The sequence below is a fragment of the Diceros bicornis genome, chromosome 9, assembly GCF_020826845.1.
Source record: "Diceros bicornis minor isolate mBicDic1 chromosome 9, mDicBic1.mat.cur, whole genome shotgun sequence".
NCBI classification, from domain to species: domain Eukaryota; kingdom Metazoa; phylum Chordata; class Mammalia; order Perissodactyla; family Rhinocerotidae; genus Diceros; species Diceros bicornis.
The window spans coordinates 30970067-30997051 of NC_080748.1; the positions used below are offsets into that span (position 1 = coordinate 30970067).

A 26985-nucleotide genomic window follows, 5' to 3' on the forward strand; every position below is an offset into this window, starting at 1 on the left:
CTCTCCCTGTACTGCTCAGGAGCCTTTCTTCCACTGGGTTGGTTTAGTGCCCCCGCCAGCCCCATTCTGGAGAGAGAGGGAGTGCAGTCCGAGGACTAGAATGCCCCCTGCCTGCTCCCGCACAGAAATGTGCTGCTGGCGTTCACAGAGACGAGCAAATGATGTGGTATGTGCGCTCTTAATCTCTATTTTAATGTCTCCAACAACCTAGTGGTTAATTAGCAATTTGCTGTCCACCAATATGCAAATGAATGACAAGCAAAGGCCCTCCGCATCTGTAATTATTTTGCTGATTTACAAGCCACTTTCCTCTCTGTGTAGGTTTTTCTCTGTGTGTGCATTCATGCATCAGGGATTTCATTATTTTTAGAAGCATACTCTGTGCATTTTTATGCTTTAATATTTTCAAGCTTCAATAATTACAGTATTATGGATCTATATATATTTTTTTTTCCCTCAACTCCAAATGTATTTATTTTTTAGGGATTCTTTTCTTTGATAAAGAGTGGAGAGTAAGATTTATCAAGGGGCTGAAATCCAAATGGCAGAGAGAGTCAGAGCGCAAGATTGAAGGATGCACGTTTCTGCTGCTGCCAAATCCTTATCTGGAATCGGAGGAGTCTTGTAATATTTGATTTTCTCCCAAGCAGCTCTGGCGAGTCGAGCCACAATTTGTGTTATCCATCTGCCTACTTTGGAGCAGGGTGTTTTACTATTTGGCCATTTAAATGCTTTACGTTTTTGCCAGAGCATTAAGAAAGGCTTTCATGTTAAATTAAGTCAATTAATAAATGGAGACACATTAAGCAATCAATTTTGTCAGCCTATCTCCCCAGCATTATGTATGGTTGGCTGTAATCACAAGATAAATGCAATGTGCTGATCTATGGTAATGTTCAATAATACATTCTCCGCCAGGCTCAATTCATCAGGGAGTTTCGGTAGGGGAGGCATTTGTTATTGGCTGTCTCTGCACCTCAAGGATAACATTTCTGTCCTTTTGATTGGCCGCCTCACTGCTGCAAGATTCTAACCGTCTTATTTTGATGATGAATATGAAGGCATGCTAAGCCAGGCTGGAGCGGAGTGTCTCAGAGGCTGCGCTCCTTCCAGAGCCCAAGGACTTACAGCTTCCTTCGCTGCTCCCTGTGCCAACACCACCCCCAAAAGTTGTGATGCTTTTCTTCACCCAGTGCTTTGGGGCTGTGTTAGATCTCATTCACCTCCGCTTTCAGCACTACAAGGCTAAACGGGTTTTCTCCGCCGCTGGGCAACTTGTCTGCGTCGTAAACCCCACGCACAACCTAAAGGTGAGTTGCTCTAGGTCATTTTATATTCACGCTGCTCAGGTTCAACTCCTTTCTCCGGGGGCGTCAGTGACTCGCCCTCGCGCGTGGGGCTCCTGGCAATGGCTCGTTCGCTGATACTAGGACGGTGTTTGGTACCCGGAGAGGTTGTCTCGCTGATCCTCTCTCTCTAGGTGGCTTGGCTCTCAGTGACTGTGTTGTTTCTCTGACTGGCAAGAACAACTAGAGCGATAGTCTAGTTGCTTTCCCTCAAGCTGTCAGCCTAAGAGTGGGGTGGGGGTCAGAAGGGAGGGTGGTGGAGGGAGCAGGGGGCATCCTCCTCTCTTTCCCAAATATTCGTGGGCAAGTGTTCAGGAGACAGGATTTGAAAAGTTACCCAAATTGTAGTCTGTCCCGTGTGTTTGGAAAGGCAGGCAAACACATGGATTTTGTAAGCCCCTTCTGGCTGCCGCTGAAGTAGCTACCGGCTACAGGACCCCCCAGACACGGGACCTGGGAGTTGGCCAAAGGGCTCTTTCTGCAAAGTGTTTTCCCTTGTGCTCGGGCTCGGCGTGTGTGTGTGTGTGTGTGTGTGTGTGTGTGTGTGTGTGTGTGTGTGTGACAGAGAGAGAGATGTGTCAGGAGGAGTTTTTCTTCTTTCGTTACTGGGAGCTGGACGCGCGCCCCTTGCACCGAAGACAGGAGGAGGCAGATTTGCTTCAATTGTGTAATAACGAACCCGGCTGGGAGCTGGGGCTGCCCGAATCACCGCAGGCGGCTGCGGTGCTGTGTTGCTGTGGCCGCCAGCTGCGCCCCTGGCGCCGCCGCCTCTGCATTTGTGCCTTCAGGTCAATGCCCTTTAAGAGAACAGCCAAAATAGGGGATCCGGGAGGACCGCTACGCATCACAGCCAAGACTGATGGGAAAATGAATGAAGAGCCACTGGCTAGGGGTGCTGCGGAAGAGGGGAAGGCGGGGCTGGGAGTGGGGGCGGCTGGAACTCCCCAAATGTGAAACTCTGAGCCCCCTTGGCTCTGTACTAAAATAAATGATGGACTCCTTGGGAGTTGCTTTCCTATCCTCCTCACTATACCCAGGGCTGAGTGACCGAGGAAGGGCATGTTTGCAGCCTGAGTGCCGGAACAGTCTCTGGGAGGACAGATCTGTCATTCTGGCCACTGCCATTAGACAGCAAGAGTATTGCTTGCTGCTCATCACTTTATAAACTCCTTAAAGAGTCAGACTGTCCTCAGCTGGAGCCCTGCAGGTCAGCCCTGATGGGTGCCTCCATCAATTCCTGGAAGTTCCTGGAGGGACAGGTGCCTGGCATCCCTGGGGCCATATGCCAAGGCCAGTCCTGGGCAGAGGGGTGATGGACTGCTCTGGGGCCGTTGTGGTGCACTCTAACTAGGAGCTGGCTTTCTGTGATACCCAAGCTGTGACTACACCACCTCACTCAACCACTCTCGCTCTCCCTCTCTCTCTCCCTTCCCCCTCATTTCACTACTTCTTTTTCCCTTCAAGTCTTAGTTTTATAAATGAGAATTCACCACCAGTCATCCTTGGCAAAGTGAGTGTATGATGTACATATTAAAATATGATTCTGAATTCCGTTTTATGACCACTTTTGAGACCACACTCAGACTCCCATTATTTTGTCACTTGATATTAGTTAGTTCCTCGTGGCAAGAAATTTTGCTTACTCCTGTTTTGCATTTTAATACAAATTGTTTATGAGACGGTGTTTCCAAAGTTTGAATTTATATGGTTCACTGACTGCAGCTGATGATGGAGGGGGAGAGGGGTGCTCAGATCTTGGTATGGGGAGGGGGGAAAGCATCCGGGTACATTTTTCAGTGATGTCGGCCTGAATATTGACAAGTAGTCCTGCTGCTTGGACCCAGGAGTCCAGAGTCAGGGTTGGGGCTCCCTGGATCAGCTCTGACTGGCTGTGTGACCTCAAATGACTCAACCCCTCGAGCTTTCCCTTTCTCACCTCCCAAACGGATGCACAAGTCTCTATTCTGCCTCCTCCATGGCTCTGTGAGACTGAAAAGAGATGCTAGCGGTGGATGTGCTTTATAACATTCTCCTACAAAAAATACGTTATTGCACATAATTTATAGGGTTCCATTAGGAGCTTCAAAAGTTGTCACTTAACAGCCTCCAGCCAACTTAGAAACAATATAAGCAGTAACACAGGAGACATATGCTCTGAGAGGCTAATTTCCATGGCTCACTTTTTCACATACATTCTCATTTGGCTTTTCATTTCCCATTAAAAAAAAAACTACTTAGAGATTTTGCACAGATGAGCATCATCTCAGGTAAACAAAGCAAGTTGAGTGCTGCTAATGCTGCCAGGGGGTGCAACAGGGCACACAGGATTCACAGAGGCTGTGCCAGGCTGAGAGAGACCTCTGCAGTTCAGCCACCTCTGTGGAGTTCTCGACAAGTGCCACGTGCTTGCCCAGGGTCCAGGTGGCCCATCGGGCAAGTTTTACCTGCTTCTCAAACCTGAGGGCTAACAGCTCCTTGCAGAGCTTTTAAACGAACAATTCTACAGGAGCATTGCTGCCCCCATCACTTATATTCAAAAGTGCATGAAACCTCAAGAGAATAGTGTTCCTTCTAAGCATTAATTTCCACAGACAGACCACGGAAATATGCCTTGGATGTAATAAGCTGTGATCCACATAGCGGGAAAAATTCTTTTTTAAAAGAAAAGAAAAAAGCTGTGGCAATGTTAACCCAGAATAGCTATTGATCTGTGGTGCTTCCCTGCACTTTGTATGATAGGCTGGTATAGGCAATGGTGACCAAGCACAGAGAGACTGCAGCCTTGCTTTCAATTTTCTAGGTTGTATGTAGCTACAAAGAGGGCTGGGAAGCCTATGTTTTTCTATGTGGAGCATTTCTGCACTTTTTCCTTTCCCAGGCTTTCCTGAGAATGCTAACAGTATTTTAGGACCTGAGGCAAGTGCTAAGTTATAATCAAAATTCACTTATTGAGCAGAGAAAATCATGTATTTACTATGCTTCTATAGGTCACCTTCATTCTCAATCTTATTATGGCAATTATTCAGTAACCTGGGATTCCTTCAAGCAAGCTGATGCCTTTCCTTCTAAAAGGAAAGCAGAAGCCTTCCAGGGAATGCAGACACCCTGGTTAAAGCCTTAAGCCTATCCTAGTTAAAAGGGGTGTTTAGAGTAGCTGGCCTGGAACACGAGAGACCTCCACTTTAAGCAAGTGCCAGGCAGGGGACAAATCCATAGCAGAGCCCTCTCCGCGGAGGGCAAATGACACTCCATGTTTCCCTGTGTCTGCCTCTACCTGTCAGATGGCTGCTTGCACAGATTAGAGTTCCAGATGATGCCCCCCACTTCTCCTTCCCACCCTGTGAAAAGTGACCACCAAGGAGCCAGTGTCCTTGGCTTGCTGCCCTCTGCGTCTTAATTCACAGAGGTTACTGCAACGTGGCCAGCGGCCTTCAGCCTGGCCCTGGGGAGGGCTCCGGCTCCCGGTCCTGATTCAGCACTCCTTTCTCCCTCCTAGCCTTTGCTTGTTTCTAAACCAGGAAAGCCTTTCTCTCCTGGCTCCTCTCTCATCGGCACTAGCCGCTTCTATAATGCCCTGCCCTGGGCAGTCAGTCCTCCGTTCTGCCCCATCTCCAGAGGTGCCCTTCGAGGGGTGGGCTGGCCAGTCCCTGCACCAGACCTCTCCAGGAAAGGGTCTGTAGTGGCAGCAGAGCCCTTCTGGGTCAGTCCTCAGCGCTTCCCAAGCAGACAGCAGCTGAGCTGAGGCTGGCTGGACGACTTCCTTCTCTTAACCACAGCCCTTGATAAACCAGTTTCTGAAAGAAGACCAGCAAAATGTTTTCTAGCAAATTTCCGAAAGGCTCTTGCTAGCTCCAGCGTCATTGCTGAGACCCCCAGTGCCTTCCCCAGCATCCAGACCTGAGAGTGCGAGGCTATTCACGCCTCCATCCAGTCATCCCAGAGCTCTTCTTTACTGTAACCCATTAACCTTGGGCTTACAGACAAACACACACACACACACACACACACACACACACACACTAGGTGGGAGGGGCATATGAGATAATAATGGCTTAATTTAAGTGCCTGACAGACATTAAATCTAAAATTAGGGCATTTAGTACAATTACTTGAAGCATCCACAAGCCTTTCATTCTAAGACCCACCTGTGTGGATGAATGTGTTAAGTGATAGTGGGGATGGGGCGGGGGTCCTACATGGAGGAGGAGGGGCATCATCAAAGGAGAGAACCGAGGAGAGATGTGTGGCACAGCCAAACATCGCCTCTACGGATTACGGGATAATCTTTGGAAATCCTGTGCCCGCTCTGGGGCTTTCACTAGCTCTGCCTGACACAGCACAGCAGGCAGCTGAGTGAGAGCTAAGGACCTGGACATTGTTTTTAGAGATTTAAAGGTGGCCTTTGGAGTGTTCAACCTGAATACCTATTTTAAAGCAGTTAAAGGCTTCCGACAAGATTGTTTAATAGCTGGTGTGTGGGTCACTCAGCTCTTATTGACATAGCTGCCTCTGAGGGTCCCATCCCCAGTCCTCTGGAAATTTTACCATCTTCCTTCTGCTGCCCAGGCTTGGGCCTCTTCACAGCTCATTAGCACCTTAGAGGGGCGGGCAAAGGATAGGCAGGGCTGAACCCAGTGGTGCTCACTCCGTGAGATTTATTCTAAAGGCTTTCCCTTGCAGCCTCTTCCAGGCCTTGAGTCTCTGTGAATATTGTATGACACTGGATTCCACAGGCACAGAGCAGTCATGTGGCTTTTCTGGCTAATGGTGATTGCAAATGAGGCTCCTGAGTCACATAACTGGAGGCCCGAGCCCGGAGCAGTCATTTGGTTACCTGTGCGCTGGTGATGGAGTTGTAGAGGAGGCTAACGCGGTGCTGGGACGAGGTGAGCCGATTACCTCTGCACTGCATTTGTCCAGCAGCCTCGAAGCAAAGTCTGTGGAACTCCCTTAACCAAGACCCCTCAAGCTACAGGAACTGTTTGGCAGAAATTAGAAAACAGATACTAAAAGCTTTCTTTGAAATCCACAGAGAGGCCAGAGCTATTTGGCTGGCTTTCCTGGGGTAAGGCAGAATATTTTTCTAGCAATTAATAATAAGGAAAAAAATTTACTGTCTGTGGAGGTATTTTACTCTTAGCAAAGTCATCTTGACTCAACCAGCAATGTTCCTCCAAGGGGAAAGTTGACCACTAAATGTCATGTGGAAGGGGTCAACCTGGAGGATGGAGAATGTTGTCCCACGGGGGTCTGTGGCTCAGGGAATGATGGGGAGAATGTCAGAACTGTGAGGTTAAACCTTCTTGTTTTACAGAGGAGGAAACTGAGGCCAGAGAGAGCACGCGACTTGTATTAATTCCCTATGGCTGCTGTAACAAAGTACCACAAAGTGGGAGGCTTAAAATCAGAGAAATGTACTCTCTCACAGTTCAGGAGGCTAGAAGTCCAAAATCAAGGCATCAGCAGGGCCATGCTCCCTCCAAGTCTCCAGGGAAGAATCTGTTCTTTGCCTCTTCCAGCTTTTGAGGTCTCCATGTGTTCCTCGGCTAGTGGCCACACCCCTCCAATCTCTGCCTCTGTGGTCACACTGCCTCCTTCTCTTCTCTGTGTGTCTTCTCCTTTGCGTGTCTATCTTATAAGGATACATGTAACTACGTTTAGGGCCCACCTGGATAATCCAGGGTAAGCTTCTCCTCACAAGAGCCTTAAATTAATCACACCTTTGAGCCTATAATAGTCACTCCTTTGCCATATAAGGTAATATTCACAGGTTCCAGGCATTAGGATGTGAACATGTCTTTTCAACCCACTACATGACTTTTGCAAAGTCAGTCTATTTAGTGACAGAATTGGAACCAGAAGTAAGGTCTCCCAATGTCAGAAGGATATGCCCTGCACTGCCCCAGGCTGCCTTCAAATTAGCCCAAACTCAATATCCCTTGCTTGGGTGCATGCTGTGGGAACAGAAGATTGCAGGAACCCCCTTCCTGTGCCCCATCAGCCTGGCCTGGGCCAGCAGTATGACGCCATGGGCTGCACCACACCATCTACCATCTCACCTTCACCAGACTCACATTTCCTTAGCAAATCGGAACCTCTACACCATCATCCTCCCTTAATCCTCTCCCCCCCATAAATCTTTCCTTTTCTTTTATGAATTCTTTTAAAAATAATACAATTAACATAAATGCATACACATCATATTTTAAAAATCAAATAATAAAAAGATACAAAGTCAAAAGCATCAAGCTTTATATTTTGCCCTTGATGCATATTTTATAAATCCACCAGATCAATGTGGGGAGGAGCAGTGGGCATAGAGAAAAAATATGGGCTTTGGAGGAGACAGGCCTGAATTCAAATCCAGACTGTGCCACTTGCTGATGTGTGACCTTGAACAAATAACTTAGCCTCTCAGAGGCTCCATATCCTCACCTACAACAAGGAGGAAAGAATGCCCCCTTTCTCTGCTGGCAGTAGGGATTAAATGAGCTCACACAAGGAAAATGTCTGCCCGAGAGGAGCGAGTCAGTAAATACCAGCAGTTATTGTCACCACAGTCCCACCTGGCTGTCTTTCTCCTCCTTCCCTCCCTCTCTGCAAGCTTCCGCGCTTGCTGTTTCTTGGTAGTTGTGAATCGCCCTTGGCCTTGAAGAGAATTTTGAATAGCACAACTTCTTGCCTTATGTAAAAGTCAGATTTGTCCCTAATGCTTAGCTTCAAAGAAAGCACTGAACTCTGCTTGGGTTCTGAGCCCAGAAGTCCAATGGGAGAGGGGCTGGGTCTTGGGAGGACACAGGTGCCCAGGGTGGGACAGGGGCTGAATGAGCTGGATCTTCTGTCATTCACAGAGCCAGGAGCTGCGCAGATAAGTCCCCTTCTCCACCCCTCTTGACACTTGCCCCTCATGACTTATGCATGACCTCTTTTTATTAGCAACAGCTGAGTAAGCATGTGGGTAAGTAGCTCTGCGAGTGGCATCTGATCCAGAGGGTTTGGATGTGAGGCTGAGTGGCACCACTGAGAGATTCAGCGGGGTAGGTAGAGGTAGATGGGCAAAACCTGCTTGCTCCCTGGGATACTGGGCATTTTCCCTCTGCCCTTCAGTTCATTCTGCCTTGAGGAAGTAGCTTCCTCTGAGTGGGGCAGGGATGGAGGGGGTGGATGCTCAATCAAGGCTGCAGCCCCTGGAATTGAGGGAGGGCAAGACAGATGCTCTGACCTTTCTGAGCCAAGAAAGAATTCCTGGATCGTACTGTCCTCAGAGAATTTTGAAAGCACTGAGCTAGACCATAAGCCTGAATCCCCTGCTCTCCAACCTGAGTTTCTATACACATACACACACACACACACACACACACACACACACACTCTCACACACACAACCGACGACAATTCTGAGATGCCAACCTGTTTGGACCCCGAGTGGTCTCTGAATAGCAGAACTAGATCAGAGACACAAAGTCCAGTGGATCCCCAGCGCTATGGAGAAAAGAATGGAGATGAACAAGACCCTTTTCCCCAGCCTAGTCTGTGCCTGACAGCTCCAGTCTCAGGAAAGAGATAAAGGGAGAAAGCAGTGTTGGGAAAGAAAAGAGTAACATTCTAGTTGAGGCCCTAGAGTATGGGTTTGAGAGACAGATCTGGGTTTGAATCCAATGCCGTCACTTTCCTTGAGTAAGCTCTTGGACCTCCCTGAGCCTGCGTTTCCGCAACTGTGAAATGGTTGTTGTGAAGACGAAATCATATGATGTACATAAAGTGCTTAGTACAGCACCTAGCACATAATAAATACTCCATAAATGGTAGCTGCCATTACTATTAAGATAGTCCCCTAGAGATGGTACCTGATGTACAAGAAGTGACCAAGGTTCTTTTGCCCAATGTTTATGGGTAACCAAACTTCTCTTACTCCAATCAGATGAGGGGAAGGGTGAGTAGTAAGAGGACCCATCTGTTGAGTGACCAAGATTTTGAAGGTTTAAGCTAAGATAACCAGAGCGATGCTCTAGTTCCTGGTCCTGGTCTAACAGATGAGGCCCAAAGGGGCGAAGTGATTTGCCCAAGGTCACAGTTGATGAGGGGCAGAGTCCACTGCTCTATCCGTACCACCACACTGATGGGGGGTGGGGCATTGGTTAAGGACACCGTCTCTCTAATGTGACTCATGGCATGCTATACATCTTCCCAGAGGTCCTTGTCCTCAGGAATTTGCCAGGGTGTAAACCAGCTAGGCAACAGTGGGGCGTTAAAAAGGCAGATGTTCCTTGTGTCTCTAATCCTGGCACAAATACATAGCAAGGGACCAGGATGAGGCTCCAAACGAAGTCACCAAAGCCACGAAGCCATAACCCCAGACTTTCAAAGAGCAGGAAGGATCAAGTTCTGCTACAAAAGGCTACATTTTCATCTTGACTATGGTCCAGGATGAAAGCACCATCAGAAAACAGATCTGAAATCAGCCTAATGTTTTTAGCCTAAGAACAGGGTCCTCGTGGATAATTTAGAATTGCGGTCTAACTGGACATGTCAGTTTTATTTGCAAGATGCTGTATCTCTTAATAATTTCTTGGTCCTTTAATGTATTTTTAATCAAGAATCCATGATTACAAGGGAGCTGCGTGCTGCAGGGCTGTCTCCAGCCGTGGCACTGGGAACTCCAGCCAGGAGAGGGTGGTCTGTGGAAGGGGCAGGGCCAGGCTCCCCAGGACAAAACCGGAGAGTGTCCTCCATGGAGGAGAAAGGCCACTGCAGACCGTGTTTGGAGAGGGAAGACAAGGTTAGCCCAGCATTAGGAAGGCCCCACAGAGATGGAACCAAGTTCAGATCAACAACAGATTTTACAAAAGACTGGCCAGCAAGTCTAGCCATCTGCCCAACTTTGTAGTCAGATGCCATGGTCCCTCAGATCTAACTCGTATGACCTCACTAAGGACGCGCCAGGAAGTTGGAAGAAAGTAGCCACTGGGAACCTCAGGTTCCTTTTCTACAAATTAGAGGTGTACTGTGACTTATACTAAGCTAAGCCAGCTACACATCCTGAAACTCTCAGACAATAGTTTTCTAGAGTCCCAGTTATGCACACAATAATAACAATAATGATAAGAACAACCACAAAATGGCTACCACTTATTGAAAGCATGCTATGACCAGGAACTGTGTTAAATGCTATGCTTTTAATTCTCACTAGGAAGTGGCATATTATTATCATTCTCCATTATACAGAATAGCAAAGCAGAAAAAGGTGAAAGAGCTTACTCAATGTCACACAGCTCTTTTTAAATTAAAATCCTTTGCTTCTAAGCACTTCTTGATAAGTCATCCCTTAGCGTTCTCTTTTCACAGCAAACGACTGAGCCACCTTGCTTGGCCATAGGACCAATATTGAGTGTATTACATTTCATTTAAAAATATTGAGCTGGGATCCTGTCTTATTCACGCTTGTGTGCATGTGCCTCGCACACACACACACAGATGCTTCAGCTCGTGGTGGGCGGTCCTGGGAGGCATTCTCTAGGCTTCCCTATGCTGCCTGGTGCAATCACACCCTGGTGGCCTACAGCAGCGACCTTGCTCCCTTCCTCCTGCTCCTTGGAGTCACCTCCCAAATAAACTACTGCATCCAAACTTTTATCTCCGGCTCTGCTTTTTGGGAACCCAAATTAAGCCTACATGTGTGTACATGTTTTTTTATTAGCTGATGTTCAGTGAGCACTTACTAAGTGCCAAGTGCTGTGCTAAGTTGATTTACCTGAGTTGCCTTTTTTTAAATCCCTGGAACAGTGCCGTCAGTCTAGCCCCAAATTGCACAGGAGGAAGAAGAGGCACAGAGAGATTAAGCAACTCGGCCAAGGACACATCCAGTGAGTGGGAAAGTTTAGCTGGTCCTTTTAACCTCTGTGTTAGGCTGTCTCTCCCTCTTGATCACAGAATTGGTTATCTGGAAGCTTCTACAAAGAGCCCAACTCTCCAAATTCAGGCTTAATAAAAATTATGATTGGCATAAAATACTGGAGGAAAATCTTTGCAACAATGTTACCTAAATGTCCAACTCAAAATTATCTGGCAGAAAAGGCAATTTGTGTGCTCCATGACCACTTTTTAAAAATGGGTTTCGTGATTTGCCGGGTCTGAAACTAGCACTGACCCCCTAATCTGGGACATATGATTGTCTTGTCAATACCTGACTTGTTTCTCAATGACAGTGGGAGCTGGTTGACCACATCAGAAATGCAAACGCTCTCTAAGCATTGGGATACCATTAAACAGGCCGCTTTTTCTCTGAGAAAGGAAGAAAAGACGAAATCTTTTTTTTTTTTATTGATGTTTTAATGGTTTCTAACATTGTGAAATTTTGGGTTGTACATTTTTGTTTGTCCATCACCCCATATATGACTCCCTTCACCCCTTGTGCCCACCCCCCACCCCCACTGCCCGGGTAACCACAGTCCAGTTTTCTCTGTCCATGTGTTGGTTTATATTCCACATATGAGTGAGATCATACAGTGTTTGTCTTTCTCTTTCTGGCTTATTTCACTTAACATAATACGCTCCAGGCCCATCCATGTTGTTGCAAATGGGACCATTTTTTTTTTTTTTTTTAAAGATTTTATTTATTTATTTTTTTCCCCTTAAAGCCCCAGTAGGTAGTTGTATGTCATAGCTGCACATTCTTCTAGTTGCTGTATGTGGGACACGGCCTCAGCATGGCCGGAGAAGCGGTGTGTCGGTGCGCGCCCGGGATGCGAACCCGGGCCGCCAGCAGCGGAGCGCGCGCACTTAACCGCTAGGCCACGGGGCCGGCCCAAGACGAAATCTTTTTATACAAAAGCAAAAATGTCCTTTAAGAGAGTGTGGCTCTTACCATGTCATGCCTGTTCTCTGAGAGAGCCACAGGCCTTTGAAATTTCCTTTCTCATTAGCAGCCATATTTTATTACAATTTATTTTTTTCTAAAATCAAGGAGATACGAAATTTTAATGACCATTTTCTAGCTAATTTAAGTCGGCCTCTACCTTGATTTCTGGGAAACCCTTCCTCTAACGCCCTTCAAACATCTTCTCTTTCCAAAACTCCTGTGGGAAGAACTGAGGGAGGGAGGCGTCAGGTGAGAGGAAGTGGAGTGATGTTTGCCAGCTTTGTTTCCAGGGTGCAAGCTGGAGCACTGCGGGACAGGGTTTACGCTGGCTTTAGAGAGCGTGAGGGAAACACTCGGCCAGGAGCTGTGGAGGGGAAGTCACCAAAGTGAACCCCAGAGTCACCTCATCCAGCAGCCCTGGCGTCTGGGAAAAGTCACAGAGGGCTGCAGAGGACTCACAGGGGACACTGAAGGGAAAGGAATTCTATGAGGAAAGTGCCTCAGACATGAGCCATGCGCCATCACAACCATTCCCAGTCCCCCACGACCCTGCTCATCACAGCGCCCCTCAGGCGATGCCCTGGAGGGCCCTCTGCCGCCCCCTGCCCTGCCTGGCCTCCCCAGAAGCAGGAGGGCGGTTGAACACATTAAGAAGCTGCCTCATTGAAGCCAAAGAGATACATCTGTTTATGGTAATTAAATCAATGCCAGTTGGACCCTTCTCAGCTGCTTACTGAAGCGAGTGCCAGATACATGAGGCTCTCCAAGAATCCGGGAGAAATGGGAGGCGGGAAGTCGAGCTTCCAGGCACTTACCCCCCACTCGTCGAAAATACTTGGACGAGGACTTTTCCTCAGAACCAAGAGGCCAAGCTTTTATCTGCAGTCTGGCTCGGGTCCCTCCGCGCCTTGAGCAAGCCATTTAACCTGGGCTTCTCCATCTGTCAGGTGAGAAGGTGACACTTGCGCTGCGCCTCCCTCCGAGGTGACCTTGGTGCACAGAGATAAGTCCTTACCATTGACCTTATCTACACGCTGCCTCTTTTCAAAAGGGGTTTGAGACAATTTATGACAAATAGTGGAGTGATGGAGTCAATAAAGTGGAAGTAAAATGGAGAATGCAAGTAGTTAATTGGATGAGCTCAACCACTTACCGTGGGTGATAGAAATTTAGTAGAAAGGTTAAATTTCACAGAGGTATTTTAAACCGTATCCAGTATTTTCACCGTAAGCATCTTCGCCGCAAGCATTTTCACCGCATAACTAAATGGCCTTAAGGCAATTTTGCCGTAAAAGATAAAATAACTGATGGACAGTTTGGTATCAACTGGTTGACTGGTTTCATTTCTCCATTGACGCAGTACTCGCATTGTTATCTTATATAAGTCTTAGCTCCACGTTTCCCATGGAACTTGGGAACATCTGTCAATGGACATGTGGCAATATGCCAGGAACAAACAGTGCAGAAGGCTTTTCTTCTTACGCAATACAAAGCTCAGTTAGAAACATGCAGCCCAGTATTTGGAAACTGATGCCTCTCTTAATGAAAGGAAGAAATGTTAGCAAAAAAAGAAAAAGTGCGATGGATGCCGAACGAGGAGATTAATCAACAAGCAAAAAAAGAAAAAAAAATGCTAGGAGTGGAAGACTTTGAAGACAAATGATAGATACAAGCAACTCACAAAATAAAAACTGTTATTTGTGAGGTATTGCCAAGAAGCCACACACATTTTATTTTTATTTATTTATTTATTTATTTATTTAAATTTTTATTTATTTATTTTTCCCCCAAAGCCCCAGTAGACAGTTGTATGTCATAGCTGCACATCCTTCTAGTTGCTGTATGTGGGACGCGGCCTCAGCCTGGCTGGACAAGCGGTGCATCGGTGCGCGCCCGGGATGCGAACCCGGGCCACCAGCAGCGGAGTGCGTGCACTTAACCGCTAAGCCACGGGGCCAGCCCTACACACATTTTAAATGTATTCAGATATTTTGTATTTCACAATAGTCTTTTTAATTTTGTTACTCATTTTTCATGTTTCTTTATGTCCTTTTTAATGTCCCTCTTTTATTTTTTGTTATTTTATGGCAAAATTGCCTTATGGCCAATTACGCGGTGAAAATGTTTGTGGCAAAAATTCTTGCGGCAAAGATGTCTACAGCAAAGCTGCTTATGACGAAAATACCTAGAATCATTTTAAGCACCTCTCAGTGTCCTGGAAAGATCATGGCCATTGCACTCAGATGTGGCTTCAAATTTAGTTCTGATATTCATAACTGTGTGACCCTTGGCAAGTTACTTAACCACTCTGAGCTTTGTTTTCCTCATCTATAATAAGACATACAATGTGAAGTTAATGGAGGATTAAATGTGACAAATATATGCAAAGCACCTAGACCAGCACCAGGCACATAGTAGGGCTCTCGTAAACACTGATTTCTTTTTTTGGTCCTTCCTTCCCTTTTTTAAAAATTTTTTTCCATGTTAAATAAGCAAGTCTCCAGGAAACACTTCTGACGTTATTTGAATAGGGGGTTGGAGGGGAATCTCTGGGAATGAGAAAGAGTTTGAAATTATGAAAGGAAGAGAACCTTGTCATGCAGGGAAGAGACAAATTTTCAAGATGGAGAGTGACTCAGTTAACTTATCCAAAGTCACCAGATGAATCTTTTAAATTCTCTGCATCTTATTTTCATTATCTGGGTATGGAATTAATTAGATGGGTTCCCTCACATACCTCAGATCTCCCAAAGGGGTCTGGGAGTAGAATGGGAACACTGGGAGGATGTGGTTTCCACATGAAGCTGGGAAGACCAGGGACGGGGCCATCGTTATGGAGGGCCAGGGGCACAACTGCAGACAGACGTGAAGTTTCACAACAGCAGGATGGCTAGGCGGTCCAAATGGCGCTAGAACCTGCCGTTCTGGGACAGCAGATGTCTGCACATTTCCCACTAACCAATTAGAGAATAAAGATGACAGATGCAATCCCCTCCTACTCTCTGAGGTCACGTGGGTATGTCCAAGCGGACAGGATGTGGTTTCTGCAAAGAGACAACCAGCAAAATTCCAGGCAACTGGTTAGCATCAGTGACGTGCAGCAGCAGGAAGCAGCCCATGCCGCCTCCTCTCTGAAGCCTTTCCTGATAACCCCCGTTCTCCCCAGGGAGAACCAAACTCTTCCCTGTCTCACTGATCCCTGTATTGATTTTACTCACAGCCCTCAGACTCTTTCACTGTATGCAGTCATTTGATATCTGTGTCCCTATCAGACAGTGAGTCCCTCAAGGGCTCTGTGTCCCCAGGCCGAGCAGAAAGGACTGTCACATAGTAGGTGCTTAGTAAATGTGGGTCTAATTAATACATGGAAGGCTCAAGACTAAGAAAAAGACAAGGAAGTGGGAGAACTGAGCAGGTTATCAAGAAAGAGGCTTAAGAACAGGGAAAGAGATGAAGCCTGTCTCTGGAAGCCTGCTCTAAGCTAGAAACTCGGAATGAGGAGGACAGTTAGGTTACAAGGCCAGAGCAGGACAAGCAGTGAGACTTGGTCCCAACTCCCCCAGATCCCTCCTGCCTGAAGACAGTGTTGGGTTCCTGAGCCTGGGCTGGGTCTGGGTTCATGGTTGGAGTCAAGGATATGGGAAAGTGCAGTGTAATGCTAAGTGTTGGACTGGGGAGCCATACAACCTGCGTTCAGTTACTGCCTCCATGGCTATCGGCCCTATGACTTTGGACTTGCAACTTAGCTTTCTTTATGCCTCAGTTTTCCCATCTGTAAAACGGGAATAATAAAACTACCTGCCTCCTAGGGTTGTTGTGAGGACCAAATGAGTCAAGGCAGTAAAGTGCTTGGAACAGTGCTTGGCACAGAGTACATTCTATATGGGTGTCAGCTATTATTATTGCCATTGTTGTTGTTGTTATTATCATTGGCAGATGTGAGGAGGGCACACTTAGTCCATAGGTCCTGACGGTGATGCAGTGAAAGGAGAAAGAGGAATCTAGTGGGTTCTGCCTCCATCGCCTGTATTAAATCTGCTCTCACTTTAACTGGGTAGGAGTCAATCATCTGAAGGTTAGTTCTCTACACGCTGTTGAGAAATGTTTTAAGTTCCACTTTTTGAGAGTCACCACCACAATGGTGCCAAAGGCTGACCTTTATAAAAACGTGGGTTTGGAATCGGTTTGCTGATACCTTCAAATCAGGGGGCTTTGTGGCTTAGGGGATAGAGGAGACCAGTCTTTCTCTTTCTGTCTTTGTAGCCTATCCTGTGGCCTCTCAGACCTAAAGGGGACAGAAGAACATTAAAAGCTCCTTTAGTTGTTGGAGGACAGTTTCTGTTTGTTTCTCAACACACACTTATAAAGCACTTACTATGTGCCAAATACACTGTTCTACTTACAAATATTAACTCACTTAGTCCTCAAAATAACCCTGTGAAATAGAGCAATTACTATCACTACTTACAGGTGAGGAATGAGGCACAGAGAGGGTAAGCAGCGTGCTCACAGCCGTGAGTGGTGAGCGAGCTGTGGAGCCAGGATCGTGGGTGAACTCAGGAGCCGGGCCCAGAGCTCCTCCTGCGTCTGCTGTTGGGCCACCTGTCCAGAAGGCCTAAGTTTGGGTAAGTGCACAAGAAGGGAAGCAGGCCTCTCCCAGCCCCTGGTGGGTTGAGCTGCCTGCCTATCCCAGGGTCTCCCACTCAGAGCAGCCCTCTCCTGCCTTCCCTGCTGGAAGGGGAATCCCACAGAACCCACTGGATTTCCAGGACTGCCTCTGGATGGCCCAGCTTCAGAAGGGAGGTTTTGCGCCCCACAGATACTGAGCTGAGAACCTAAGGGGACAGCTCCCACGAGGACGAGGACAAGGACACCGTCTACCAGCCATGGGCTCTGAGCTCCCAGGGAGCACTGCCCTGTGACCTGAGACCTCTCCACCACCTCTTCCCCTTGGTTTTCCATCACCTCTCAGATAGTCCCCGGTCTCAGAACACGTAGGGCTCGGGGCCTGGGGGGCTTCCTCTCTCTTCCCCAGGGAGCCCAGTGGATGTCAATAAACAGGTCTGTGTGATTACCGGGCCTTCACAATCAGACAGCCTTTTCTTTCCCCCGATAGAGATAAATGTTGATAACTCAACGATGATGAAAACATTGCAAAGTGCCAAGCACAGCATGTTCAGTTACAAAAGCCAGGAATAATTGCTTCAGCCTTGCTGCTAAGAAAACCAGTTGTTGAGTCCAGGATAATTCTAGTAAGAAATTGGCATTCGGGGATTAATTGTTTAGAATGTAATGACTGCTACAACCCAAACTAATGAGCACAGAAGGCAGTTTCCAATTTGAATTTCAGGAATGAAATAGCCTTTGCCAGGCTGGCTGGTACAAAAAAAAGAGAATAGAAGGGCTTTTTTTTTTTTTTATCTTGGTACTGATTGGGTGAAAAATAAGCAAGCATTTTGGAAGAACAGCTTCTGAGAAGACTAGCCAAAAGTTTGTGCAGATGCCTCAGGAAAACTCTTGATTGATTATCAAAAGCCTGGCTGAGCTCTTCCCAGAGGCCCCGAGCAGGTTTGGGGGCAGCAAGGCGGGGTGAGTCATCACAGTGCTGCGGGAGAGGGGACGAGTGCTGGGCATGGAGTCAGACCTGGCCCTGACACTTCAGCTCCGACCTTCAGCCGGTCACCTCTCCTTTCTAAATCTGTCTCCTCCTGTAAAACCAGGATGCATAGCAGTACTTACCCTGCCAACCTCAACAGCTTATTGTGAGGATCAAATGAGAAAATATCTGGCAAAGTGCTCTGCGATCTTTAAATCACAATGTCGGTGGAGAGTATTATTTGGATAAATTACACCTTTCTCATCCTTTTATTTGTTTACTTAGTCCTGCCTTGTTCTAAAAACAACTCAAGGCAACCTGCCTATTTTTTTCTAATTTCTTGCAGAGCTATGAGCACCACGTAGCATAACTGTCATGGCAAGCAGTGGTTCAGTGCCAGAAAAGACCCAGGATGGCTTGCTGGGGCCACTGGACAGGAGCCTGAGGGCCCTGAAGAGAGTAGATCCCTTGCCAGGTCTTCAGAGCACTGAAGGACCTATGGATAATGGGTGAGGGGGAAAACAAGATGGAATAGCCCTTTCATTCCTGTGCCTATTTATTGAGTTCCTGCTTTGAGCATATATTTATTTATTGAGAGCCTGCCATGGTGAGTGGTGCTGTATTGGAGAGATTAACAGGACCCTTACAAGACACATACTTAACAGGTACCTCATGGGAGAGGGCCCAAATTCTTCACCAGTTTCCCAGTTCTTATCCAGTTTCCTCCCATCTCTGTCCCTTAGCTGGCCTTGGTAATAGAGATGCTGAACAGGATTCCCCTGAATTCTTTCAACTAACTGAAGGCATGCTCATTGAAGTCCCACCACACATGAGGACTCCCCAGATCGCCTGCCAGCCTTGAGTGGTCAGAGTAGGTTCTGCGAGAGGATTTAGAACTAAGGATCTTAGGATAAAGGCAAAGTCAACAGAAAATCAAGTACTGGCCGAGGATGTGGAGAAACTGGAAACCTTGTGCACTATTGGTGAGAATATGAAATGGTGCAGCTGCTGTATAAGACAGTATGGAGGTTCCTCAAAAATTTTAACACAGATTTACCATATGACCCAGCAATTCCACTTCTGAGTATATACCACAAAGAATTGGAAATGGGCTGAAACAGGTATTTGTATACCAATGTTCATTGCAGCATTATTCACAACAGCCAAAAGGTGGAAACAGCCCAAGTGTCCATCAACAGAAGAATGAATAAGAAAAATGTAGTCTATACATACAACAGACTATTATTCAGCCATAAAAAGGAATAAAATTCTGATACATGCTACAATATGGATGAACCTTGAAAATATGATGCTAAGTAAAATAAGCCAGACATAGAAGGACAAATATTGTATGATTCCACTTATATGAAATATCTCAAATAGGCAAGTTCATAGAGACAAAAAGTAGATTAGAGGTTACCAGGGGCTGAGGGGAAGGGGAAATGGGAAGTTACTGCTTAATGGTCACAGTTTCTGTTTGGGGTGATGAATAAGTTCTGGAAATAGATAGTGGTGGTGGTTGCACAACATTGTGAATGTAATTAATGCTGCTGACTTGTACACTTAAAAATACTAAAAATGGCAAATTTTGTGTTACAAATATTTTATCATATAAAAAAACATATACTTCACTCCAAAAAAGGCAAAGTCCCTGAACAAAGCTGGGCAAGGCAAGGCCCTTACTTACCCGGGTGGCTTTGCTCTGTGCCTCTCTCCTGCTCGTTCTCCAGCCACCTGGGGCTGGTTCACCTTCCTGTTCACCTTGTGCTCTCCCACCACTGGCCTTTGGAATGCTCCTCCACCTACCTAAAGCAAGCCTTTCCAGAACCCCCAGTCTAAGTCAGGGTCCTCGGTTATATGTTCTCAAAGACCCAGGCTCCTTCTCTTCAAAGTACACACCTCCAGTGGTGGTTTATCTGGCTGATGTCTGACTCCCCCATGAGACATAAACGCTGTGAAAACAGGAACCGTGTCCGTTTAATCTCTCCACTATAGCACCTCTGCCCACAGTAGGCCCTCGGTAAATAAATATATGCTGGATGAAGAAACACGTGAACAAATGAGCAACTCCATCTTCTTTTTTCCCATCTCTCCTCCATCATCTCTATCCCATTGTTCATTATCCACAGCACTTACATCTGTCTGAAATAATTTGACATATTTATTTCTTTATGTATCTATGGTGTCTCTGCCTTCTAATTAGAATGTAAACCCCTTGAGAACAGGGACTTTTTCTGCCTTGCCCCCTGCAGTACCCCCAGTATATCACAGTGCCTGGTGTATTGTAGGGCTTAATAGATATCTATTAAATCAATGAATACACAGACCACCTTCGTCAACTCCTGCCTAGATTACCTTCTACTCGATTTCATTGTCTCCATATGAAAGCCAGACTCATATGTCTACAAATGTGCATTTGTCCATGTCCCACTTCTGCTTTAAACCTTCAGTGCTCCCACTAGGCCTGGAGGTAAGGTCCATGTTCCTGTTGGAGCACGCACTGGCCTCTCCTGACACTGCCCACATTGCTGTTCAAACATCCCACACTGGAGGGCTCTGAGCTCACTACATAGACCATTCTTAACTCGTGCTGTTCTCTCTCCCCCAAATACCCTTCTCTGCTTCTCTATCTGGTTAGTACTTTCTCACCCTTCAAGACTGCTCAGATGTCATCTCCTTCCAGGACCCCTTCCCTAAACCTCTTGTGTGCATTTCTATCATGATACAAAACTGTTAACTGCTGGGCTCTCCCACTAAACTTGAGACCCTGGAGAGCTGGGAGCAAGTTCCATTCATCTAGGTACATGGCTCATTGCCTGGCATATGGCAAGCACTCAGTGAAGAGGAGTTTCACCAAACTGCAGTCTTCAGAGTGAATTTGAGGATGAAGAGAAATGATCTCAATTCTGTGGAACCACCATTAGACCAGACAAGAGGGCATCCTGAGCCCTGGGTTCTGCAGGTCCCACCTGGCCCTCCTTGGGCTGTGCCTCACTCTGTGGGGTGAGGAATCTGCAGCCCCGAGTGAATGGTGCTACCTGGAGCTCAAACCTTCTCTTCTAGTCCTCTCTCTGGTAATCCAAAGCTTGTCTTCTGCAAATCTGTTCTCCCAAGGGTGCACCATGCCACTGGCATGCGTGCCCCTAGGCCTGGCAGGTAGTCAAGACTTCCTCTTTGTGGAGACTATGGACAGAACTTAGATGCGCAGGCTGGGGTGACCAGATACATACATCAGGTATGGGATGGAGCCAGAGATGGGAAGGAAAGCAGGGTGGACTGTCTAGCCTGGAGTCATGGATGACTCTCTCTCCACCACCATGTTCCAGAACTCCAAGGGGTCTGAGCTCTCTAAATTCAAGACTGGCCTTCTAACATGCTATGAAGATATTTCTTTATCAAGATGGGAAGAAATAATGTATTTTATTTAACGGTCTGTTGGGTTAGCTTGTATCTCTGAAACATCTAGACAAATGATCTGTGGGCCTCTGTTTGACCCTTGTTCCGGGTCTTGCTAATGTTAGGGATGGGCCTGCACCTCAGCCAGACAGGAAGGAAGTCCTCCTCGCCAGGAGAGGAGGATTGTGGGATACGCTTCTCATATCCTGACCACAGAAGCCTCCAAAAATACAGCGAAATTGCTACTCTAAATCGTGTGTGTGTATGTGTGTGTATAAATATATATGATTTATTAGTAGGCCTGAGAGAGAGAAGTGCCTCGTGGTCTTCTCTGGGGAAAAAAATGCAGGAAGGGAAACAAACAAGATTGTTTTGCCTCAAACTAATTGATGGAGATAGCTGTCATTAAAGGGGTTACCTGGAGGGAAGGGCAGGGGGGACTGACTGGGAAGGGGCATGACAGAAGCTTCCAGGATGCTAGAAGTGTTCTCTCTCTTGATCTGGGTCACGCACGTGTTAAAATTCACCAGGCTGCACACTTGAGATTAGTGCATTTTACACACAAGTGGTTTTTGGAGTCAGCTTGGGCTTGCCGGCTCTATGCCCTTGAGCAAGCTACTTATCCACTTAAACCTCAATTGATTCAATGCACAGCAGGCGAGACCAACATGTCTACCTCGCAGCGCTGCGGGAGAGGTGGAAGGAGCCAGTGCTCCACCCGTGGGGGTTCTTTATCATATGAGCTACTTTAACTACTGTTGAGTTAGCTATGGAGAGTGTTGCTTATTAAAATGCTCGAAACTTTGAAATGTACGAATTTTTTTTAAGGTACTGTTTTTCTAAATGCAACGAAGTGAGTTAGTTCTATCCAAAACTCTCCTCTCTTCTAACTATGCTGTTAATACCACTCGTTTTCATGACTGATTTCTTTTAAACTGCACTTGGGTGTAGGTGTCGACTTTTCTGCATGGTCAGCAGGTTTCCCCTTCACCATCAGGCATTAAATGTGACCGGAATTCAATCCTAAAGGAAACCAGAGCCCGCTGTTGAAACTGGCTTATTGAAAAAGGCCTTTATTGCTCTCGTGGTGGACTTGACCTTAGGCCCCCATGAGAGGCCTGGTCCTGGCTGCCTTTGATTCCTTATGGTAATGTCCCAGCTCTAATCTACTTCCACTCAGAAGCTCAGCGGGGGTGGAGAGGAGATTTCCACTGTTCTTATGTTAGGTAAGCTGGGATAGCAGTTTTTGAGTCTCACGAAATATTGAATATGCCTTCCCTATTATAGTGCTGTTAAATCATGCTGTTCTCTAAATTCAACTTCAAAGGGGAAGTGGGCTTCAACAGAGAGTCCTAGAGGCTTCAAGAGTAGCATTTGTACATTCATCAAACCTTTACCTGGTGTTTGCCAGGGACAAGGGACCATCCTAGATACCATAGGACAAAAATAAAGAGGCTCTTGGCCCTCAAAGAGCTTAACTGGCAATTCCCTAGATGAGGCATTGGGAACGTGAACTTCAGCCATGGAGAAGGACATGTGCCCAACCTCGACACAGTATGAGTCAGGCAAGGACACTCAAGAGGGGAAGGGCAGGAGAAGGGACCTGAACAGAGCACTCCTGTAGGCCAGGCATAGTGGGGCTGCTTTGCTTATGATATCTCATTTAGTCATCCCAACAACCCTGCAAAGCAGTTATTATTACTCTCATTTTACAGATGAGGAAACTGAGGTTCAGAGAAGCTAAGACATTGCCCAAAGTCACAAAGTTTGTAAGTGGACTGGCTACCTAATTTGTGGGGCACAGTGCAAAGTGAAAATACGAGCCCCTGTGTTAAAAAATTAAGAATTTCATGGTAGCGACAGTAATGTGTTAAATCAAGCATGAGACTCTTCTAAGCATGGGGCCCTGCACAGCTGCACAGGTTGGATACCCATGGAGCCAGCCTTGAGTGGAGGAGCTACAAAGAATTGTGGAAGCATAGAGGACGCAGGGAGGGACTAATCTTGGTTGGAAAGATTGATAAAATGAAAGGCATTATTTATAGAGGTGGCAGTGAACTGGGAGGGGAATATCACTTTTGTTTCATATAGTTGACACAAGACTACCCTGCTGACACTTTTTAGCCAGAATAAGATGTACCATGAGCTTCAATATCTCCTGAAGCCTATGGGACTTATGAGTCTGTCCTGGGAGTAAGCTGCCAGTTCTTGGTTTCATTCTCTGCTGTCTGGAACTTTCTCAATTCCTCAGAGAACTCTGTGACCTTCTGGACCAGTTCCAGGCCTGGACTGGACATGCCTTTATAGTTCCCTATCAGTTAGGAATAAGATAAGTTGCAAACAACAGAATAATCAAGCATCAGTGGCTTGAACAAATATAGGTTTATTTTTCTCGCAAAACAAAGTCTAGGAGTAGACAGTTTCTAGCATTAGTTCAGGTTCTCAAAATGTCACTATTGGCCTCTCTGTGACTCTCTTACCCTTTCCGTCAGGGTGTCACCTCATAGTTGCAAGATGCTTGCTGCAGCTCCAGCCATCTTGACTGCATTCAAGACAAATAGAAGGGGAAAGGGTGACACTATGCCCAAAAGAGAAAGCAAAAACTTTCTTAGAATCCCCACCCCTAAATTATGGTCCTTAAGTTTCACTGACCAGAGCTGTCACACAGTCACACAGAACTGCCAAGAAGGGCTGGGAAAACAAAGAGCAATGATTGGCTCAGACCTTGAAGTGGCCACTAAGCCGCCACAACCCAAACTGAAGTACTATTAGCCAATGAAAAAAGGGAACTGGTATTGAGGAGGCACTTAGGACTCTTGGTGACTCTGTGGACTAATCTAGTGGCCTGAGTTCATCCCAGTCCACAAGTATGTCTGCCAGAAAGAATCCTAGGGGACTCTCAGGTCATAGTTGGCCTGGGTGTCAATCTGTAGGTGCCTGTTACCCCAGGAGAATGAGGAGCTGGCACGTCTGCAGCCCATGGCCTGTGGCCCCATGTCACTTCATCTCCTCCCTTTAAGGTACTTACAACTCACATAGAGGGTTTAGGTCTTTCTGAGCATGTCCTTCTCCTGTGGGACTATAAACTCCTAGAGTAAATCCATGTTCAATTTGAAGAAATATATTTAATGATGTCAACTGTGTTAGGAGCTGTGATTGTGTTACAATCCATTGACGTGTAATAAAGGCTGCAACACAGAGCTGAGGAGAGTGATGAGAGAAAGTGCAGAGTGCCTGCAGTAACATAGCTCGGAGAGTCAGAGGGCTTGCAGAGAAGGCTATTGATTGACCCATTGATCCATCGATCCATCCATCCACCCATCCATCCATCCATCCATTCACTCAAATATTTATCTAGTACCTGTTACATGCCAAGCATCGTGCTAGGCTCTGCGGACGTATTAGTGAATGAGATAGACAGGTCTCTGATTTCATGGGGTTGATCTCAATCTAGTTCGGGGAAGAAGGAAAAAAAAAAAAAACAAGAAAATAAACAAATATATCAGATGATGTTAGATCCTTCACAGAGAATTAAAAGAAGCTTCTGTGGACCCAGGAAAGCCTTCTCTAAAAAAGTGGCACATGAGCTGGAATCCAAATGAAAACAACATTCCCAGGACCAGCCCTGCAAGACTCAGGGGAAACGCCTTCCGGGCAGAGGTTAAGGCGAAACCAAGGAACAAAGCTACAGAGCTGGGGTGCTAAGGTCCAGGGGGAGGAAGGCAGGACCTCTGAGTGTTGAGGGTCCTGGGCTTCATCTACAGTGTGAGGAGCCCTGGAGGAAAGCTGGGTCTTAGAGGATGAGTCCAGAGGATGAGCCCTGTCTTAGAGGAGGGAGCGGGAGGACGGGCCATCCCGTGGACAAAGCAGGTAACGACAAAGGCCCAGCGGTCGTGTGTGGCTGGAGCAGGTGTGACATGGGGGAGGGGGAGAGTCCACCTAGACACAAAGGGTCTTTGAGAAGGGACCTTGCCCTTAACCCTTGGGAACTCGCTGATGGAGCAGGTGGAGAGGTGTCTCTAGTATGTTAGCAGCGAGGACCGCCTGAGGGAGACAGCTGGCCGGCAGGAGAGCACTTAGAGGCGTTGCAATATTCAGCAAAGAACTGACCAAGACCCACACCAAGGAGGCGGCTGGGTGGCGGGAAACAGAGCCCATCTGGGAGATGAGTAGGAGGTAGAAGCATGACCGGACTTTCATCTTTGGTCGCTCCGAAGGGCCTACCTGGTACCTTACCTCTTGCAGGTGTGCACTAATGTTTGTGGAATGAATGAAGAGATGATGCATCGGCTCAGAAGCCTAGGAAAGCAGCAAGAGGGGAAATGGTTGCAGCAACAGAAAGTGCTGCCTCCTACATCACATCTTGTTCACCAAGATGTTTCATAAAAGACACCAAGTTTTTTATTTTCCCCTACTGTTACCTTTAGCGGGAAAGTGAGCTGGGAGAAGTGGGTAATCCAGAGCACTGATTTACAAAGGGGTGAAAAGGTCAATTCAGATTTAATGCCCTCCCCCATGAGGTGATGCTAAGCGCATCCCCCAGCTGGCTGGGAGCTGGGCTCCTGGCTTTGGTGAAATCTGTTTGCCTTCGGGTGTTTTATGGCAAAGAGTGCAGTGGGAAGCTCCAGTGTGGAGGCCGCCATCCCTCCCTGCCTTTTTTCTGTCATCTTCATTCCCATTTATTAATGGGATGCTCCCAGAGTCGAGATAATGATTTAAAAGCTCTAATTTTGTTACATTCTGAAGCCTATCTGCCATCAAGGCTGATTGTAATGAGATTTGGGAAGGAGCTGGGCTCTTAGTTGGGGTCAATTCATCTCTGGGAGAAAGTGCTACCATCAAAGCGCCCGGGAATTATTAGCACTTAGAGGACCGCTGAAGAGACCTATTAATGTGAGATGCTCGGGGAGTCCTGAAGTGTGAGGTGCAATTATATTTCTTATTTATTTCCCCTGGCTTCATATTTAAGGGTGAAGAAAAGAGGGGTGGGTAGGAGCTCATGAAAATCAATACATATTTATTAAGCACCTATAATACTGTCATACCACCTCGCTTTTGCATTACGTTCCAGTACTCACGAATGCGAACACTTCAGCCCTATTAGGTCTCTCCCTTGCTTCTCAGCCCTGGAGGCAGCAGAGGACAGCTTGTTTTTCTGGCTTTGTTTTTTAATAAATGCGGAACCTAAGGCTCAGAGGGAATACGTCCCTTTGTCTAATAAGTGGTAGAGCAGGTTTTAAATTTGAATTTTGCATTTCTGGTGCACTGGTTTTATAAATAAATCCCATCACTTTCTTCATGTGCTAGGCTCTATGTGATGCCGTCTGGGGGTCCAGAGAAATTTAGCACATGGTCTCTTCTCTAATAGTGGTTCCCAACTCTGCCTGTGTGTTAGACTTGTCTAAGAAGAGTCTTAAAAAAATGCAGAAAACTGGGTCCTACCCCCATTGATTCTGCTTTAATTAGATAAGGTCAGGCCCAGACCCTTTGAGCTTAGAGTAATGGGAGAGAGAAGGAAGAATATGGTATGAGACAGTGGAGCAGTGTGGGGGCCGTGGTCACTCCATTATTATTTGTATTATTAGCAACGCTTTCTTGACAGCAACATCAGGCAGGTCCCCTGCCTGCTGCCGGGCCTATCACATTCAATCCTAACAACTCTTTGAGCAGAAAACATTGTTGACACTTTTAGGAAACTTAATATGGCAAATAAAGGGTTTGGAATTAATAGGAATTGACTTCGAAACCAAGTTCTGCCGGTTTCTATTTGTGCAATTTCCAACAAGTCA

General features: G+C 46.7%; 1 protein-coding gene across 1 annotated transcript in view; it reads left to right on the forward strand.

The window, feature by feature from the left end:
* The first annotated feature begins 1160 nt into the window (after positions 1 to 1160).
* Positions 1161 to 26985, forward strand: part of SIAH3 (siah E3 ubiquitin protein ligase family member 3) — a 64255-nt gene continuing 38430 nt past the window's right edge. The window contains exon 1 of the mRNA XM_058547692.1: positions 1161 to 1310. Coding sequence (XP_058403675.1) covers positions 1176 to 1310 — 135 coding nt within the window. The 5' untranslated portion in view covers positions 1161 to 1175. The remainder of the gene's footprint in view (positions 1311 to 26985) is intronic.